Source organism: Hydra viridissima, unplaced genomic scaffold, assembly GCF_058129835.1.
Source record: "Hydra viridissima isolate aposymbiotic clone 2 unplaced genomic scaffold, HvirCarnegie_v1 scaffold_2, whole genome shotgun sequence".
NCBI classification, from domain to species: Eukaryota; Metazoa; Cnidaria; class Hydrozoa; order Anthoathecata; family Hydridae; genus Hydra; species Hydra viridissima.
In genome coordinates this window covers 665,324-684,606 of record NW_028324301.1, presented here as the reverse complement: position 1 = coordinate 684,606, position 19,283 = coordinate 665,324, and the positions used below count along the sequence as shown (strand labels likewise).

General features: G+C 30.2%; 2 protein-coding genes across 3 annotated transcripts; both read left to right on the top strand.

Moving 5' to 3' along the window:
- Positions 1–222: 222 nt before the first annotated feature.
- On the top strand, positions 223–4,865 carry LOC145189283 (mitochondrial inner membrane protease ATP23 homolog). 2 transcript variants are annotated; one of them, XM_090079496.1, is made up of 6 exons: positions 223–440; positions 2,121–2,166; positions 2,243–2,327; positions 4,091–4,225; positions 4,322–4,408; positions 4,528–4,865. In XM_090079496.1, exons 1-6 carry the CDS (start codon positions 269–271, stop codon positions 4,663–4,665), a joined length of 663 nt encoding a protein of 220 aa, XP_089935622.1. In that variant the 5' UTR covers positions 223–268; the 3' UTR covers positions 4,666–4,865. The 2 variants fall into 2 exon arrangements, with proteins under 2 accessions (XP_089935622.1, XP_089935623.1); XM_090079497.1 differs by lacking the exon at positions 2,121–2,166 and having other exon boundaries at positions 266–440.
- Positions 4,866–8,280: 3,415 nt separating this feature from the next.
- LOC145189193 (uncharacterized) lies at positions 8,281–16,334 on the top strand. The gene is made up of 4 exons (XM_090079100.1): positions 8,281–8,598; positions 9,044–10,208; positions 15,058–15,574; positions 15,680–16,334. The coding sequence occupies exons 2-4, from the start codon at positions 9,052–9,054 to the stop codon at positions 15,986–15,988; spliced, it is 1,983 nt and encodes a 660-aa protein (XP_089935226.1). The 5' UTR covers positions 8,281–8,598; positions 9,044–9,051; the 3' UTR covers positions 15,989–16,334.
- Positions 16,335–19,283: the final 2,949 nt, after the last annotated feature.

Below are 19,283 nucleotides of genomic sequence, written 5' to 3'. Positions count from 1 at the left end.
AGTCAAAATTTAAATTTTAGAGATTTTTTTAATTTGATTCTTGGAATCGATTCTTTGAAGAAAAAAAAAAAGTTACAGCTATTACACTTAGGAACTAAAGATCATTAAACTAAAATAAAATTTAAGGTAAAGCATTCCAGTTGATCCTCCGATGGATGATTCACGGAAACGAACAAATTTTACGGATGCATGGCCTGTATCTCTATGGAATCAGATAATTGACGAAAAAAGCTTGCACAATGCCGTTATCATTCGGTGTAAATTATACATGGAGTCCACCGAATCACATGAAACTCAAATGGCTACTAATGCAAATTCACCTCCAGCTGACGTTACTTCAATTGGAAAAAACGGTCAGGTGCATAGAGCATCGAACAATACCGAGCAGCTCACAAAAGCACATAAAAAATGTTGTGCAATGGTCGAGAAATCTTGTTCAGGTATAATTATTGACGCATGATGAAAGATAATTATTAAATTTTAGGTCATATAAGTGTATATATAAGTTGGTACGAAGGTATATTATATTTTTATCAACAGTTAAATCATCTAGTCGTGCTAATCATTTTTTGGAATATATAAATGTAAAAGATCCTTAACAAGTTATATATAAAGTATGTAGAATATATAAAAGTTATTTACAATACATACATAAGTTTAAAATAAAAATCTAAAAACATGTTTGTCTCCCACAATTCAAGTAAACAATCTTGTTTAGCTTGTTCTAACTGTTTCAATTCTACTTCAGAATTAGATTATTGTTTTCTTTGTTACTTCTATGTTTTATTTTACCATTTTGTAGACATTTAGTTTTATAAAACAGATGCACTTTAACTCTGAGCAATAATTAACTCAGTAAAAATAGCTAGATAAATAAGTTGCTACATTTATGCCATCCCACCTCTTATAAAGTTAGGTTTAAAATCTTTTGTCAGAGTTTTGGGCATATATAAGTGTGGTCTTCATTACCAAAAATTCACTACCAAAAAGTCACTACTATTTTTGTAAAAAATTCTTAAGCACACTAAAACCGATGAAATTTATAAAAGCACGAATTAATTAGTTGAAGGTCATCATCAGTAGTAACGGAGGATATAAAAACTTTTAAACTCAATATTCATATTTTTAGCTTTGGTTGCTATTTAAAAGAGTTGGTTAATAGAGTTTTTTTAGAATTATAAATGTACCTTTCTATTAGTTAATAGTAAAATAGCTTTATCTTTTGATAAATAATAGTTACAATATTTTAAATGCTTGAAAAAAAGTTTATGATTTTTAGGTATATGAGGTTAAGGTTTTGTTTTGGAGTTTGAAATTACAATACTAGCTTAATTTGATATGTTGGTCAGTGTATAGAATGTTGTAAATTATTGTGCAATTTTAAGTAAAATTTTATGATACCATCTATTTTTAAAGAAATGTTGTATTAATTTTTGTTTTGACTGTTAAAAACTAATTTAATACGAGCAAAAAGAAAAAATAGCTTGTATAAAAGTTTTTCAACATGATTTTTAGATCATATATGTGTAAACTTGTTTTTAATTGGCAACTATTATGACTATAAAAAAGGCATAAAAGAGGTTATAAAATGGAACCAGAGATTTATTTAACAAAAGTTTTTGAATAGTAAAAATCTAAATTTTAATTGTAAATTATGTTGGGTAGCCTGTCTCTTTAATTCTTAGCTTTTTTGTTCTAAAAAATATTGAATCACTGCCCTAAATAGACACTGATGACAATTTGAACAATTTTTGATGGTTTGCAACACTTTTTCTGATGTTAAAAATACTTCAACATTGTCTATTGTCTACACTAAGTCCTTATCAAAAGTATTTACTGCAGTTTCTACTTTTTCTTGTATTTCAGTTCAAAATCTTTTTCAGGAAATGAAATGTAAAAGTAGACTTTTATATATTTCACTATGTTAACAAAAAGATAGTTATGTGTGTTTATAAAATGAAAAAGTATTATAAAATCAATGTGCAATAAAAGTTTAGTCATATAAACAGTAGGAGTACTCAATTACTCTCATAAAACAGATTTTAAAATTTTTCCATAGGATAAGATTTTCTAAGACCGCTTTTTATTCATAAGGAAAAAATCAATTTTTATTTTTCTAGCAAAGTATGTGAAGATATTGATGGATGGTTTATTGAAGCTTGGATGGTGAGTCTTTTCTCTTGAAAATAGAAATATTTAACCTGGCTATAAATTTTATAGTTTTTTTTCTTCCTGTTTTTAGTGCGACAAGTGCTGAGCAGAAGAATATTGTTTGTGAACCTTGCACTCCAAGGCTTGTTGCAGCTTTTGATATAGATAAAAACCAGGTTTATCTACAAATATTTTTTACTTCGCTACATTAACTTAGGTTTTCTTGCAGTTTTTATTGTTAATTTCATTTTTCCATAAAATAGTTTTACATCTGCATAGACAAAGAATATGCTCTAGCAGAGTGGCACAAAATATTTAAAATGCAGTTGAAATCAAAATATAATTATTGTTCAGTCAAGTGTGAATGATACATTATTGTTCATGTTGTTCTTGTAATGACTCTGTTCGGAAAATGCTTGAACTAATACTTTTGGTATAACCATTCATTAAAAACTTTAAAAAATAATAAATTCTACTTTTCATATCTTTCTTTAACAATTGTTCAGTCGAAACTCTTTTATAATAAACATGATAAGATTTAGACACTCAAGGTTCAGAGGCTTAAGGCCTACTTGTAGATAGTAGCAATAGTTTTATGCATCTTTTGATTTGTTAAATAAAAAAAACTGATTAAAAATATTTCTTTTATGAACAATACATATAATAATATTTCCAAAATTCTCTGTACACTTCAAAAAATTCAGGCTTGGCTTTCATTCTTTGTTCATCTAAACAGGAGGAAAGTCTCCTGTTTAAATGTGGTTTAAAATGGCTAAAATGTACATAGTAAGGTCGAGGAGATAAATCATAAAATCTTTTAATATAATCTTCGTCAATGAAATGACTGTCTAATGTCATGAGATCTTCAAGAATCTTCGTATCATTACCTTCTTTGAAAATAAAGTTAAAAATTTCCATGTCTAATACCGTTTTTTTCAAGGGGTATAGTTTTTTCAAGTCTGTCTTGTATATTGTTTTGATTTTCCTATAAAGTTCCTCACTTAAATCAGCCACGAATATACTTGAAGAAAGCCATTTTTGGGGTAAAAACCAGTTACAAATCGAGGCACCAACTTTGTATGGATATAAGTTTAAGAGAAATAGTCCATATGGGTTTCTCAGAAATATTCCATCGGCATCTAGAAAAATAATTCTTTCATAGGATGTATATAAGCCAAACGCTTCTAGTTTTATATAGCATTTTTCATAATACTTATCATGCGAAGCTGAGACCATCTCTTTTGGCTTGATTTTTCTAAGATGAATATTTACAAATTGATGAAGTTTGCCGGGTTGAAATTTATACCCATCTTCATATAGAATTACATAGTGGACATCGCAGTGTCGTGTAAATGTAACTTGAAGTTGATGCAATAAAGTGTAAATGTAGCATTCATAATTATTCATTGAGGTCGTGAGATAAAACACAAACGCATTTTTTCCTCCTGCGTGATCACATTTATCTCCGACCTTCGATTTCATGCTTCTTGCTATTGATTTGTTCACGCAGTAGTTAGGAAAACCAGACTTTATCTTCTTCGGCGCATTACTTATAAAGTAATAAACCATCCACGCTTGTATCATAAAAATCGTGCATAATGAAATTATTGCGTAGAAGCAAAGTGAATAACGCTTGTAAAAGCGAAAGAAATTCATTCTCTCATTTTCGTCTTAGTTTATCAGGTTTCGAAACTATTTCAGGTTATTGTTTTCACAACTAATTCCTGTTCATCTTTTCACGGTGGAATTCTTTTTAAACTCTTACATTATTTATCATGGCTTCATTCAAAAACTTCGGGGAATTGAATAATTTAGCATGACACGATACATTTCTCTAGTGTAAAAAAGTCAGCACGCGGGAAAAAGCCAAAAGTTCTGCGTGTTTTTAAAGAATCCTGTATTTTCGGTCGGTGATTTAAAAATTGTTGTTATTTTGTAGATAGTGGTTTGTGAAAACGATCTATTTAGTCAAAAGTTTATGGATGATGTTATGACTCATGAGCTGATTCATGCGTATGATGTTTGCAGAGTAAAATTCGATAGGGATAATTTAAAGCATTTGGCCTGTTCATCGGTAAGCTTATTTTACCTTTGCATAGTTAAGTACTTTAAACAAACCAGCAAATCATCACGTATAAATATGTAATTTGTGTGTTAATTTCTTTTTCAGATTCGAGTTGCAAACTTAACAGGAGAATGCTTTTTCTGGAAAGAAAATTTTTTGAGATTTCGATTTGGTTGGAGGTACCAGCAACAAGTACGCGAGCTTTTTTTTTTTTGAAAGTCTGGCATTATTTTAAATATTACTGGATGTGTTTATGATTACTCTTATGTAATTCTTTTTATTATTGTTGTATTAATGATCCATTTTAATAGAATTGCGTTCGTAATATGGCAGTAAAACATATGATGGCGTCGAAAGAAATAGATAAAAAAACCGCCGAATCTGCAGTTGAAAGTGTTTTTGATGCTTGTTTTAACGATCATGAACCTTTTATAAGAATCCCTCCATAAAACTTCAAGTTATCTTTATATCAACTTTATGTTGATTTCAACCACTGGATGCTTAATAGAGATCTTCAAAGACGTTCGTAGTAAGGTTTACGCAAGAAGCGTGGTCAGCATTTGACTCCTGGTCGTCTTTATCTTAACATGTTGAGGAATGAACAGCAAATGTTGCCGGTGTCATGTTAATATTTTACTGTGCGGTAAAATTTTAACGTTTTTTTTTTCTTACTGGGCTCACTATTATTTTACTATCATCAAGTAAAGCAGAATTGTCAAAGTTTGTGAATGGGAGGGTGGGGGAGTGGGGTGGATAAGAATGTAGTAAGAAGGCACTTAGAGAATAATGGAAGTACATAATTTGGCAAATTAAAGGCTCCTTCAATTTTTCTTCCTATAAAGCTTCTAATAGATAACGCATACATTTAACGGTTACTTTCTAGACTGGATTCACTTTTTTAATGTTAAGGTATACACTTTCCCTTATTCTTACCATTAGATAACTTTAGGAACGCATATTAAGTTCACTAACAGTCATAAGTTATTGGCGTTTATATCTGACGACCGTTTTTTGACTGTAAAGGGGAGAGAGGCAGAGGGGAACAAGGGATCAGAAACCTTTTTTTTTTTTAGTTCCGGAGAGGAATGAAGAATAAATTAAAAAGATTAAGAGCAATGATATCATAAGGTAAAATGATCAAATACCCTATTGAATCACACATTTGAACATGTAAAAAAGATTCCGTCTAAAACTGACACCCAACTTTTAACATTTTTATCTATAATCTTAATGATTGCTTTCTTAATTGTTTGATTCTGTCTCTTTACATGGCCATAACTTTATAGAGAAATTGAAGCATTTTTGCGTGGATTTAATTCAGATGATTGAATTAAATCTACGCCAACTTGTTTCGTTATTTGGTGTTGGACTTAAACAGTGTTTAAAGCAGGAGACCCTGAGATCTCTGTCAGAATTTTCAATATGACATCGTTCATATTGATTTACATGTTTGGTTATATACTCCACTATTAAATGCAAAAAAAAATCTTGTAAATATTTGCTTTCTTACAGCATTAATGCCCAAGTGACTTGCTAATGCAACAGCTTTCTCTAAAGTTCCTAGATCCTCATGGTCTCTATGTTTCTCTTTGATCCTAGATCTTTATGGTCTTCCTTAAATATACTTAGGTTTATTACATTAATTGCGATTATTAAATAAAAATTGTTATTAATGTTTCTACGTTTAAAATAGGTGATTATTTATTTTATGAAAATGTATTGCTAAAGAATAGAAAGAAAAAAAAAAAGAATAAATAAAAATTTAAAAAAATAACTTTTTGCTGTCGTTTGTTTTCGGTTCATTATTTGGTTCGCTGATTTCAAAAAAGACAATCCTTTTTATCTATCACATCGAGTATTTCTTTAACAGTAAATCTCTGTTTTATGATGTAAACTATAAATACATCGGACAATCAAGTTTAATAAATCATTTTGCTGAAACCCGCGATGCTTAATGATAAACAAGTCTAAATTTAATAAGCATAACAAAACACAACAATAAAGATAAACATATTCATTAAATAGCTTACACTCTAAATTTCAGAGTTGATACAGCGATTCCCAAGAAAACCGTTTGGAAGTATGAATATATATATATTGAAGGTCTGCGTATCGTTTTATTTCTGTATCGTTATCATTTCGATATGATAGCGGAAAAAAAGTGTCATCGGATTGACGAGAGTTCCGATGTATGCCGAGATTTTAACTAACTACAATACCGAATAAAATTTTTTTACCGATTTTTTGTCGTAATTATTCCGAAGACACTTTTTTTTCCACTATCGTATTGGCATGATAACAATACGGAAATAATATATATATATATATATATATATATATATATATATATATATATATATATATATATATATATATATATATATATATATATATATATATATATATATATATATATATCAATAATAAAAAAGGTGCAATAAAGAGGAGTTTGTGACAACTGTTGAAAGTTGCTCTGTAAATTTGACTAATGTGATTAAAAAGTTTAATTGCCAGCGTCGCTCAACTTTCATTCTATCCAAATAATACAATACACTCGAATTTCTATAAGCTCTAAGTAGTTGGTTTGGAAAATTGAAAAACCGAATACGAATAAAAAGTATCCGTTAAAAGATAATCAAAAAGAATTATAAGATACATGCTCATCATCTTATCCTCAAGAGCCCCATTCCTACAACAAACTGTAAAAAAATGAACAATGTGTTTTACAATCATTGGTCGAGGATTGAGTCACTTCTGTACAGCTGGGATAAAACAGTAAAGATTGCAAGCATTGGTTTCAAATGATCTAGTGGAGCTGAACAAGTTGCATCATTAGTAGTTCCCTGTAAACAAGGATCACTTCATGGTACCATCAGACTCAACCAAGCAGCTAGATGCAAGCTTTTTTCAGAAACTTCAGGTAACCGAGGTCCATTTTTCATTAAAAAGTCTTGAAGATTAAAGATTAAGATTGAACATTGAACATTAAGTCTAAATAACTATGTTTTAACATTAGATTATCACTAAAACTTGTTTAAAAATAAAATTGTTTTTGCAAAAACAATTATTCCTTGATTTACTTACGACCATCTAAAGTAAACATATCCTTTGTCAACACTTTTGCAAACCCAAGCATGATCATTTTTCAATTAAATACGGGACTTTCTAACTCCAAAAAGATGCAACTTGGATCTACTTAATTAAGTTAACAGGCAACAACTTAAGCTAACTTTGGTTAAAAGTTTGTTGCTGGAGAAAAAAACTTTCTAACTCTTCACATTCTCAAAAGCCAATATTTTCGAGGAATAAGCACTAGGTGGATTACAGAATTCTTAAATGAATGATTTTTTGTGGAGCTTTTTGACCAAAAGTCTTTGGCAGTTACATGGTTCTTTTGCTCTCGCCATTCCGTTGAAATGCCTAATGGTATTTTATTTCTAGTTCCATCAGTTAAACTCGTGTCATTTTCCACTCAAGACCAAATTTTAACGGGTCCACATTTCATCCTGATCGCAGATTTTGATCTTAAAGTAAGCCTTGAATGCTCTCTTCACAAAATCATTAATATTTATCCTCTGAATCGATATTTTAAAACTTTCACAAATATATAAAAACAATAATCAAGACAATTCAAAAATTGTTTGCAAATTGATGCCATGCAGATGATTTACCGTTATTATTTTTTAAATTTTTTTTGAAAAACAAAGATTAAATGTCCTACATCTGTATTGCCTATGCTGATCTCCTAATAGTCAAACAGTTAGTGTATGACATATGCATATACTAGAATATATTATAATAAATATAACAAGTATATTAAGTAAATATTTCCAGATTCATATTTACAATTTTATTGAAAAATGCTTCCTTAATTATTTATATGCAAATTTGTTTTCATATAAATAATTATACTAAAATTTTCCTCAGAATGCCCTCAGAATGTTCTGGCTTTGGCCTTCGATACTTCTGCCTTCAACACTTCAGCCTCCCATTTTGCTTCCCCCCTCCCCCTCATTAGCGGCCACCGCCAGAACTTTTAATAGGGGCAGAATGTTTTGGAGGCTACAGCCAATCTAGAGGCAGAAGCCACTGGCGGCCGCTTTCAGAAGATATTTTGGAGGCTAGAAGATTTAAAGGGCGCCAATTATTGCGCAAGGAAAGTTGAGGCGAGAAGATTTCCGTCGTTTATCAACTCTGGTAAAACTCACGCAGACTTAGTTTATTAGGAAAAGTTATGAGAACCAGTCTAAGTTTCATCGTCTGAAATAGCTGGCTCGATTTTGAAAAAGTAGAGGTTCAATTATGTTTCAAAGAAAATAAAACTCCATAACTAGCGTACTTTAAAACGTTATGACAAGGAAATGAGACATGATCTTGCTCAAGTATGTAAATAAATATCTTAGCAATATAGACATCACCTTATACCTTACTAGAAAGTTATTAAACTTAGTAGTACTTACGCCTAAAATTTATATCTGCCATTGAATAAACAAATTTTAGTTAAACTGAAATTAAAGATGAAACTAAAAATGAAAATAAGCTTCTTAAAATGGTTAATTATAAAAACGAACACCATTAAAACTTCAATTTACTTTTTATTGTTATTAGATAATGACAATTATGTTTGTATAACTTATTTATCTCACTAAATCACAAAAGAAATGCTTCTACATTTTCCTGTACAAATTATGCTTTTTTTCTCCATTTCCCTGTACAAATCATTTTTTTAATAAAAGTATGGATATTTAGTATAGTACTTAATGTTCTTGTAGGGCTATTGACTAATTCTTTCTTTCTACTCATTTGAATATTATTTTTTGTTTTTAGTAAAACCCATGGGTAATCGCAAACTCAAGTTCTTGCTACTTTTTGTTGGAATATTTGTTTTGATTGAGCTGGCATTACTATTTTTTCAACAATTATGGTATCAAAAATCAAGCAAGTTAGTTAAAGAAGTTGGAATCATAGTTGCTCAGCGAGGAAATAATTTGCCTATTAATGTAAAAGTTAATTCAAACCCCTACTCAAATACTAATGAACTTTTTGAAAGTGTGACTGAAAAGGATATCAATTCATTTTTTTCTCCTGTAAAGAAATTAAATAAAAATGAGAGAAAAGCTTGCGAAAATGTGGTGAATCTTCATATATGGCATGAAATATGTGGTCTTGATGTTAAAAATTTAAAACTTTATCCACTATATCCTCATTTGCCTGCTGTTAGAGAAACTGTGAATAAATTAGACTTTAATGATATTGCACCTTTATTTGGAATACGAATATTCGGTTACCTTTTAGTGAAAAGCAATGCTTTAACACAGTTCATGATAAATACTGTTGACATAAATATTGAGGTTTATTTAAGCTATGACTCTCCAAATAACTCCTTTTTAGTTTGTGATCAAAACTATCTAACAAATAAAGGTACTCCTTTGTCTAAAGAGGTATACTTAAAAAAAGGAAAATACTTTTTTGAAATTCTTGGTAAAACGGGTATAAAACATGGAAAATTTTCATTAACATGGAAGCAATCCAATTCAGATACTTTATCATTTAATCAAATATCTAGTGAGCATTTAGGCTGTTTTTTTAACGAAACAGTTCACAGAACATCTGTTGTACTTGACTACAAAGTTCCAGAAGGTCTTCCATCATTATTTATAAAAAAAAAGCTTTCAGAGCTTTATTCGACAGTAGAAGATTTAAGAAGAAGTACAATTTTTAGCATTCCTCTAATTCCTGAAGAGGATGCATCAGGTTTATTTCCTGAATGTAAATATTCTCCATCATATATTGTTCGTCGAGACATTCCACAGTTTTTAGGCGTTTGGGAACTTCACTACACAAAAATATTTCCAAGGGACATGACTGAAGTATTGTATCGACTGGACACAAATGATGATCAAGTAATATACGGAAATGATGTGCTTTTAGAAAGTACTGCACATGGTGTGGTTAATCAGGTAATGGCAGCTCTAAAGAGGAAATTTAAAAAGTAGGTATAAATTTGTTGTTTGTTAAGCTGATAAATAACATTTAGTAGTTTTTGTGGATCTCTATACTACCATTATAAATGCATAAAAAGGTTGTTATAGAGATCTTTATAAGTAATTCTAATGTAGTATAGGTATAGTATAGTTAATGAGATATTGGTATAATTGTATTTTCCACTAGCAAAAACCCATCAAGTATTAAAAAGCAATTCTGACGTCCAAACCTTCTTGAATTAGAATGGCTGTATAAGTTCTGCATCATTTATTACAAAATTCATAAACTTTTGAAATGATGAAGCATTTTACCTTCTGTTTTTTATTTTAAAAAAACTATTTAATGATTTTGATCAATAAGAAACAAAATGATATAAAAAGGTATATTTTGGTTAGGTTGAGTCATGCTTAGTCATCAGACATTCTTTAAACAATTAATTGCTAAGCAGCTAATCTGATCTTTATTTATTATCAAATAAGAAAAAATCAGTGCAAGTGGTAATATATGATTATTGATTTTTCCAATGATTAGTTAATAGTTAAACAACTTGTAGCTGATTTTTAAACTTAAACTTATCTTATTACAAAAAATACAAAATGATCAATAAAAGACTTACAAAATAAAAGGAAAAAAAGCTTGAAAAAAATGTCATTTTTTATTACTCAAATTGGTGGGCTCTCACCTAGCAGTTTGAATAAATAAAAATAAGGCCCATGGCAAAAGCCCACTCTTCTTGACAGTACTGATTGCTCATCATTCCAACAATCAGATATTGATAAATACTACTGATTTGAATATCAAGTATTTGATCATATTTAAAAAGGGAAGAAAAAAAAAATGACAGTCAGCTCAGAAATTTTATTATATACTGCTATTTCAGTATTGCTTTTTACTTTTATTATTATTATTATTATTATTATTATTATTATTATTATTATTATTATTATTATTATTATTATTATTACTATTATTATTATCATCATTTTTTTTTTTAAATAAATTTCTTTTTTTTGTTTGTTTGTTAAAAAGTGCGCTTTTTTAAAATTGCATATCAAAGTTTGGAGGACATTTCCACTTGAGTATCTCCATCTCTATCCTTATATTCCATCTCTATCCTTATATTCCATCTCCATCATTATATTCCATCTCCATCATTACAGTGTATACTTATTCCTTTCTCTGATGGCAAACAAGGTTTAACTGTTTTAGAATGTGTGGCCACTTGTCTGATGTTGTTTTACTTAGTTCAATAATTAGATGCCACAGTGAATTCACTGTGGCATCTAATTATTGAACTAAGTAAAATTCAAATTTCTTTCTCAGCTTAAGTTCAAAATGATTCAAATTTCTTTCTCAGCTTAAGTTCAAAATATGGCATAGCACCTCCTTTATGACTAGTGTTTACATTAACTCCTCCTACAATTGGAAATATGGATTGGAAGCTTACGGTTAGAATATTTTCTCTTTTTACCTCCTTTAGGATGACACTCTGCTGGGTCAGAGTTATGTTGACTTTTATCATTAGACAAATGAGAAGGTTCTAATGCATCTTCATTTTGTCTTCTTGCAAATTCAACAAGCAATTTTCCCTTGAATAGTCTGGATTGTTGCATAACATCCTCCATATATAACTGCATTGTTGCATAACATCCTCCATATATAAAATCTTTATAGTGAAAAACCATTTTGTGAAATCATCATAAATTAGTTTAATAAACATCCTCTCCAGAAAGAAAATTGAAAATTTGTTATTCAGCCATGTTTTTTTTGAAGTCTGGTAAGGAGAGTTTCTTACTTTTTTTTTTTCTATGAAACCAACGCACAGTGACTCAGAACGACCAAAAAATGGTAAAAATTAAATAAAATTTGACATAAATCGTAAATAAATAATGTTATATATCAAAATAATAGTTTTTGGGTCAAAGATTTCAAATTTGTTAATTTTTTTTTTTTTTACGCGCAGTTTCGACGCATATAATGCGCGCTTATATGCGTATACATGCGTTCAAGGTGACTATACGCGTACAAAAAACAAGTTTTTTCAAGTTTCAGAATCTTCAAGACAAACACGTTATCTTGATATATTACTCTACTTGATATTTTTATAAAAATGGTTTTTAAAGGATGTTGATACATAGAGAAAAAAACTGTATTTATTACATTTATTTTATTATTAACATTACAATTAATTTAATAACTTCATCTGGTAACGGTTTTCCTCGATAGCTCATATGTTTTCTAAAAGATATGCTAGATACTTTTGGATCTGATCTTACTAGAAGTTAGTGCATCTGATTCATCATTGTGTTTAACCTCAATATTTTTGCTGTGTGCTTAAGTCTAGAAATTCTTATCTGTTTATTTTAACTCTCCAGTGCATCTTCCGAATATACCCCGATTGGCAAACTCACTATACGTTTAGCTGTTTCATTGCAGTATAAATCTAATTCATTGATATTAATAGGATATCCACAAGATATGGTTATGAGAATATTATGCAATCTTTCAATTATACCACAATCAACTTTAATTTCAGAAAAAACTTTACTATTTTTAAATGCTCTTCTGGCAGTATTGCCATCATTGGTATTTCCAGACCCAGTTTTAGGCATGTCAACATATAAGCTTAACCGTTCTCTGAAGAATACCTGAATTTCTTTTTTTTTAAGTCTACAGATAATTTTTCCTCAATTGTTTTTGGCTTATACTTTTTAATTTCAATTTTATAACTCAAATGAAGAATAAGTTCCAGGCATTTTATCCAGCAATCCAAAGCTGAAATTCCAAGCCCCAAGGCTGACTCATTCTCAGTTTTTGCTTTTAATAAATCAATATTGTTCATTTCATTGGGTTTAGCATCGCAAACATTGCAGGATTGAGTGGAATTTGTCTCTGTAAGTCCGTAAACTACTTTATTATCAAACATTGTAAGATCAACTCTATAGCTGATATTAAAGGTCACTTTTCTTCTTACAATATTCAAAACTTTGAAAAATGTCTTAAAGGTATTTATTTGATTTTTTAGATTTGATTATTCTTCTCTGGATAAAATTGGAATCTCTTTTATATTGAAGATGAAGAGGTCTACAAAAGTGACAACTTGAAGGATTTGCTTTTTTCCAAATTTCGCCATCTTCTACTTTGAGCAATAAAAGCACAAAAGCTGTACTGTTGCTTGTCTCGTATATCTGTTTATAAATACTTTGGCTTGATGCTCCATCAAAACCAATCTTTCCATATAAAACTCCAAATATTTCGTTACCTCGACCACAGTTAGGCATATCAATCATTTCAGGTATTCTACTCACAGTGTGATCTGATCTAACATTCTTTGAAGAGTACACTTTGCAGAAATTTCAGAAAAATGTATATTTTCAGGATAACATTTCAATTTTTCCACGAAAATATTGTGCAAGGTAGGATAAATATGATGATCATAAACAATTGGCTTTAACAATTGTCACATTGTTACATCCTGTAATAACACTATATTACTAAGTTAACTTTATATTACAGGAAATACTAAAGTTGTTCAGCTTTTTCAAACATGCTGTACTTAACAGATAATAAATACTTTCAAAAATGGCGGAAAACAAGGTTTTTAAGTGTTTATCAGCATTTGCATTTCTTTAATAACTTCCAATACCGCAGGAGACCGCAATAATCCCTTTATAATTTAAAAGTAGAAATGTTAGTTAACTAGAAAAAATGTATATATTTTTGGAACTCGATAGAACATTTTTTTAGCTGATATATAAACCAAAAAAATACAATTACTTGCTACCTTTTTTTTAGAAAAGTCTTTAAATTTAAACAAAAAAATCAGACTTTTTTTTTTCTTTTTAGTAAATTTGAAATATATAGAGCAAAAAGATTATCTTCAAAATAAATATACACTTTTATTTAAATTAAAAATACTCTTTTTTAGTTAATTAAAATCTCACATTCTTCAGATTTCTTTGAAAATAAAATCAAATTTTTTTACTTCTTTTAACTATAAAATACAAAATAAAAGTTTATGAAATAATTATTTATACTTTTGAAATAAAAAATTATTGCAATTTAACATTATTTAAAAAAGGGCGCTTAATTTATAGAAAAGTTGTGAGGGGTTTATTACCATTTTTTTGTTGTTTTGAGTCACTGTGCAACGCAAAGGAAAGTTTTTTTGCCAAACGAAAAGGGATTCTGCATTAGATTTAGAATTTGGAAATAAACTTTTTCCAAAACAAGTGAAAAATGAGACAAACTTTAGTTTTAAAATCTTTTTAATATATGTTGATGCTCTATATTCCTGGATTGCTGCCTCGTTTTTTTATCGGGGAGTGGGTGGGTGCAAGAAATTATTTTTGATTAAAAAATTGTATTTTAACTCCCGCAGCGAGAGTGGGGGGGGGGGGGGGGAGAAGGGGGGACGAGCCCGGCTGCGATCCCTGGTGATTTTTTTTACTACTTTGACTTTTTTGTTTTAGACAGGTGTTTTTGCGATTACTTTTCGTAACATTTTCACTTTCGCCAGAGTTAAGCAAAACTTTAGACAAAAGAACTTTTGTGAATTTCTATCCTGAAATTTATAATTGCTTTTATAATTAATTTTACGCTAGCCCCCAATATTCAAATGTTGAAACCCAATATCAATATCTTGAATATTGAACCGTTAAAAATGAATTTGAAGGTTAAGCTGTTTATTACTCTGTCGGCCATTTTTTATGAAGTTTCTTTTAGGTTTTATTCTCTCGTTTTTACTTCGTGTTTAAATAATTTTTCTGCATCTAACAATTTGTGTGTATCATATAATAACAATTTTCTTTTTTTGTAAATGTTAAAATGCAAAATACTTTTGTTTGCGTTTTCAGCAAATATTCGCTTTCAACGATTTTAAATATCGAAGAAAATAAGGATGTAGAGAAAGGAAGCCGCTTTCTTGTTGAATTGGAACTTGAATCTCTCAAGTTATCAAAAAAACTTCGATTCTCACAGTACGTTTATCAGTTCAACAATTCTAGCAAGCTCTGTTATCCCGAGAACTTTCAGTGGAATAAAACCGCTGATGTCAATGTCATAATTACTCTTGGGAATCAAGGGCGCTGGGCAAAGCACTTCATCAATACAATGGCTGAGATTTATGATGAGACTAAAGATCCTAATTTAAATGTTATTATAGTTGATTTCAATAGTCAGGATATCGATATAGTCGAGGCACTTAACCAAAGCTCTCTACCTCGATACACCCTTATTAAACACACTGGACCGTTTCATAAAACACACGCTATACAAATTGCTGCGAATACAATCACTAATCCTGGCGCAATAACGTTACAATTGGATCTGCATCTTACTGTTCCTTCGAATTTCATCGATATTGTTCGAAAGGTATCTTTATTTTTTTTGGATGTTGTGTTCTGCATTGACGTTTTGTGTCTAAGATATGTTGTGTTGATTTATTGAACAAATTTTTTTACAATTTAAAATTTATAGCATACGGTTCAAGGAAAGATGGCTTGTAGTCCAGTTTTGTTACGGTTGCAGTGTGGTGCCAGTCCTCAGGCACTATACGGGTTCTGGGAATCCGCAGGATATGGGATATTTGGAGCATATAAATCTGACTGGAAACGGTTCGGCGGAATGAACACTGAGAAATTTAGCATAAGTTGGGGTGGAGAAGACTGGGAACTGCTTGATACTGTTTTAAAAGCTGGATATGAAGTAGAACGGTTTAAAGTAAAAAATTTCAACCATGTTTTCCATACCAAAAAAGGAATGTGGGATTACACAAAAAATACGTAAATTACCATTCGATTGGTCAGTAATCTAGTGTTGTGGTTAGTAATCTAGTGTAGTGGTCAGTAATCTAATGTAGTGGTCAGTAACCTAGTGTAGTGGCCAGTAATCTAATGTCTTGCACTAATCTAATGGTCAGCACTTTAGGAGGATATTGCTGTTATTAAAATATCGCTTATATTGTTCAGAGAATATGAAGAGAGAATCTACAGTCTTCCAAGGAGCTTTTTAATGAAATTTTAAAAAATATTTATGAAGAAAATTGATTTTACCTGCATTTCCGACACACAGATTTTAAGATTAATTTCAATAAAATGAAAAGCGAAAAACTTAAATTATATTATTTTAGAAATGGCGTGTTTTTGTTTTTCTTTCATAATGTTAAGGACATTTTTGGAAAATTTTATAAATTCAAAAGCGGCGAATTTTCCACCTCTGATTCAGAAACTGAATCAGTGGTGGTAAATTCTACGGTCACTAGATAAATTGAGCCTCTTTACATTATGTTATACAATTAAACTTCTGCTTAAATGCAATCTCTTTTAACATAATTGTAGCTTTTGTAAATAGTTCAAATTGTCCAACTAAAACGCTCATATTCTTAGAATTACTTTTCGGAAACTGCCTTCTCGCTAAAAGATTTAATACTTGGAACCTTTTCAGCTGAAACTCCTTGTTAATATAAAGAAAAAAGATTAGAAAGACATGTTGCTCCATTGTAAAGCTCAGTTGTAAAGCTCATCCATAGCCTCTTTGCCCATGTTAAACGTTTTCTTCAATGTCTGATGTTGTTTTATCCATCTTTGTGAGGCGTGCAGAAATTGGATAATTCACCATTTTGCAATTTGGTTAGTCAAAACTTATGCATAAATCCTTCTAGAGCTCTGCGTTACGACCGTCCGATTCCGGCTCGTGCCGACTTTTTTGTCGGAAGTTCGACACCTACTCGTAACAAACTTGGAAATTCTGACTTCCATTCCGAGTCAAGTCGTAACATTTGAATTTCCCGCGTTATGAATCGTAAGCTGTCGTAATTTTGCGTAATCTACCTTGGTTCAAGGTTTCAACTAAAATTTTTGCGTGATGATGAAATTTATGATGATGATGAATCTTGGATATCCTAATCTAGTTTTAGTAAATTGAATAAATGAATTATATTATGACTTAAACTGCAATAAATCATTTTTAAGCTTTGACTAAAAGCTTTGTCTTGTTTTATTACGAACTATTACGTTAGATTACGGTTCATACCGACTTAATTCTGACTTTGTCGTAACATTAGGTTAGATTACGGTTCGACTTCGACATTAGGTCGTAACATGAGGTATGATTACGTTCCGAACCGACAAAGTCGGAATTTTTTAGGCTAACGCAGAGCTCTAATATCTTCCCTTTATCACATTGATTGATTTCATGAAAATCTTTACATTCAACAATTCTGAATGGTCTTGTTTAATTACCCATTTTACAATCAAGTTCACCTAAGGAATATTTCATATGTAATCTTTGGACCATGAATGGGTTTGACTTAACAGGTGGTTGAGATCCCAAAGTAAGTGCAGCATGTGCTTCTAAATAGGCACAAAATTGTCTTGGTCACATTATACTTCAATTATTGTATTTTAATACTTTTCTTTATTTCTGTTTTCATCTTTCAATTGCTCATAAGCGTTATAAGTTTCAACAAGTACTAACACTCCTCATGTAAGGGAGTATTAGTAAAAAAAATCTACGTATAGAAAATTCAAAAGTATTGTACTTAGCCATTAACATTTCTGAACCTAAATTATATTTTTCACATTAAAAATGTCGCTAATACCCTAGAACAATAGCGAAAAACATTTGTTTCCGATTTTTTTTCCTATCCTCTATGGAAAGCACTCAACCAAAACAAGTTGCTTCAGGTATGTTAAAAAAACAGAATAAATAGGGACTGCATTTTAAAAAGGACAATGTTTTCTTTGTTAACTGATAGAAACTCATTTGCTGTGACTCTTGGGCATGGCCTACTATAGTGACAGGCCGAGTAAACGTACGGCTTTTAAAAAAACTGTAGGCGAGTTTTTCTTTTGATAATTTGTAATATGGCGCGATCAAGGAAAAAGACGTGTTCTTTCAATTTGATATTCAATTAATTTCAATTATATTGTATGTGTATTAAATTTGCATTCTTTTTAGATCTAAATAATTAGATTCATAAAATATGGTTTTTAAGTGTTGTGTCTCAGGATGCAGAGGTAACTACGATGTTACAAAGTCTGTGAAAGTTTTTCGCCTTCCAAATAAAAAAAAATCTGGATGAACGAAAAAGATGGATAAGTGCTATACCTCGAGATAACATTCCAGATGGCCCAAATACTTTTATTTGTGAAGATCATTGGCCTAAAAACTATGAAAAAGTTTTAGTTTACGGAAAGTTAAGACCAAAATATCCACCATCTGTATTTTCTTCTGTAAACTCAAGTCAAATTCCAACTCCACAGGCACCACCAAGACCAACAAGTAAAGCATTACCATCTTTTAGAAGTATTGTGCCTGATGAAATTGAGGATTTTGTAAAAGCTGATAATATTTCATCCTTTGATGATTTGTGTGAAAAAATAATGTCTAAATCTATATCTTTTTCTTTTTCAATAATATCAAATATCTATGAAAACTGTTTACATCTTCAATCTGCTGATATATTAGACAACTTGGGTGTTCCAAAGTTTATTTTAAAGATAAAAAATGATTTATCCTTTGATAGCTACCACTGTGGTATTAAGTGCACCATAAAACCTCTTTCTTACAACCATATAAATACTATTAACTGTATTAGTTGTCTCCATGCTGCAATACACTATCTGAATTCATTACCAATTGATCACAAAAAAAGTATTATTATTGAACAGATGTTAAGTATGAACTCCTTAGTGTTTATTGGTGAAAAAAAACATTCTCCTGATATGGTTGCCAGGGCATTTGAGTATTTTTCACTCTCAAGAACACTTTATTCTCGATTACGTGATGACTATGAACTACCAAGTATATCACTGATGACAAAATTGACATCAAAAGTTAGAAATGTTGGAGATGATGATTTTTTAAAGTTGTATTTTGACAAATGTTCTATTTCTCAAAGACTGGTCATTCTACTAATTGATGAAATTTATGTTAAACCACAGTTAACATATCAAGGAGGGAACATTTTTGGTAAATCTGTTAACTCCCCAAATGAATTGGCAAAAACAGTTTTGGGTTTAATGATTTGTTCTTTGTTTGGTGGAAAACAGTTTTTGTATAAAGCATTACCAGTAACAGG

Coding starts and splice junctions, on each gene's coding strand:
- LOC145189283 (XM_090079496.1), top strand. CDS start 269: ATGGAGTCCACCGAATCACATGAAACTCAAATGGCTACTAATGCAAAT. Junction 441..2,120: donor GGTCGAGAAATCTTGTTCAG/GTATAATTATTG, acceptor TTATTTTTCTAG/CAAAGTATGTGAAGATATTG. Junction 4,226..4,321: donor AGCATTTGGCCTGTTCATCG/GTAAGCTTATTT, acceptor TTTCTTTTTCAG/ATTCGAGTTGCAAACTTAAC.
- LOC145189193 (XM_090079100.1), top strand. CDS start 9,052: ATGGGTAATCGCAAACTCAAGTTCTTGCTACTTTTTGTTGGAATATTT. Junction 10,209..15,057: donor CTAAAGAGGAAATTTAAAAA/GTAGGTATAAAT, acceptor TTGCGTTTTCAG/CAAATATTCGCTTTCAACGA. Junction 15,575..15,679: donor TCATCGATATTGTTCGAAAG/GTATCTTTATTT, acceptor TAAAATTTATAG/CATACGGTTCAAGGAAAGAT.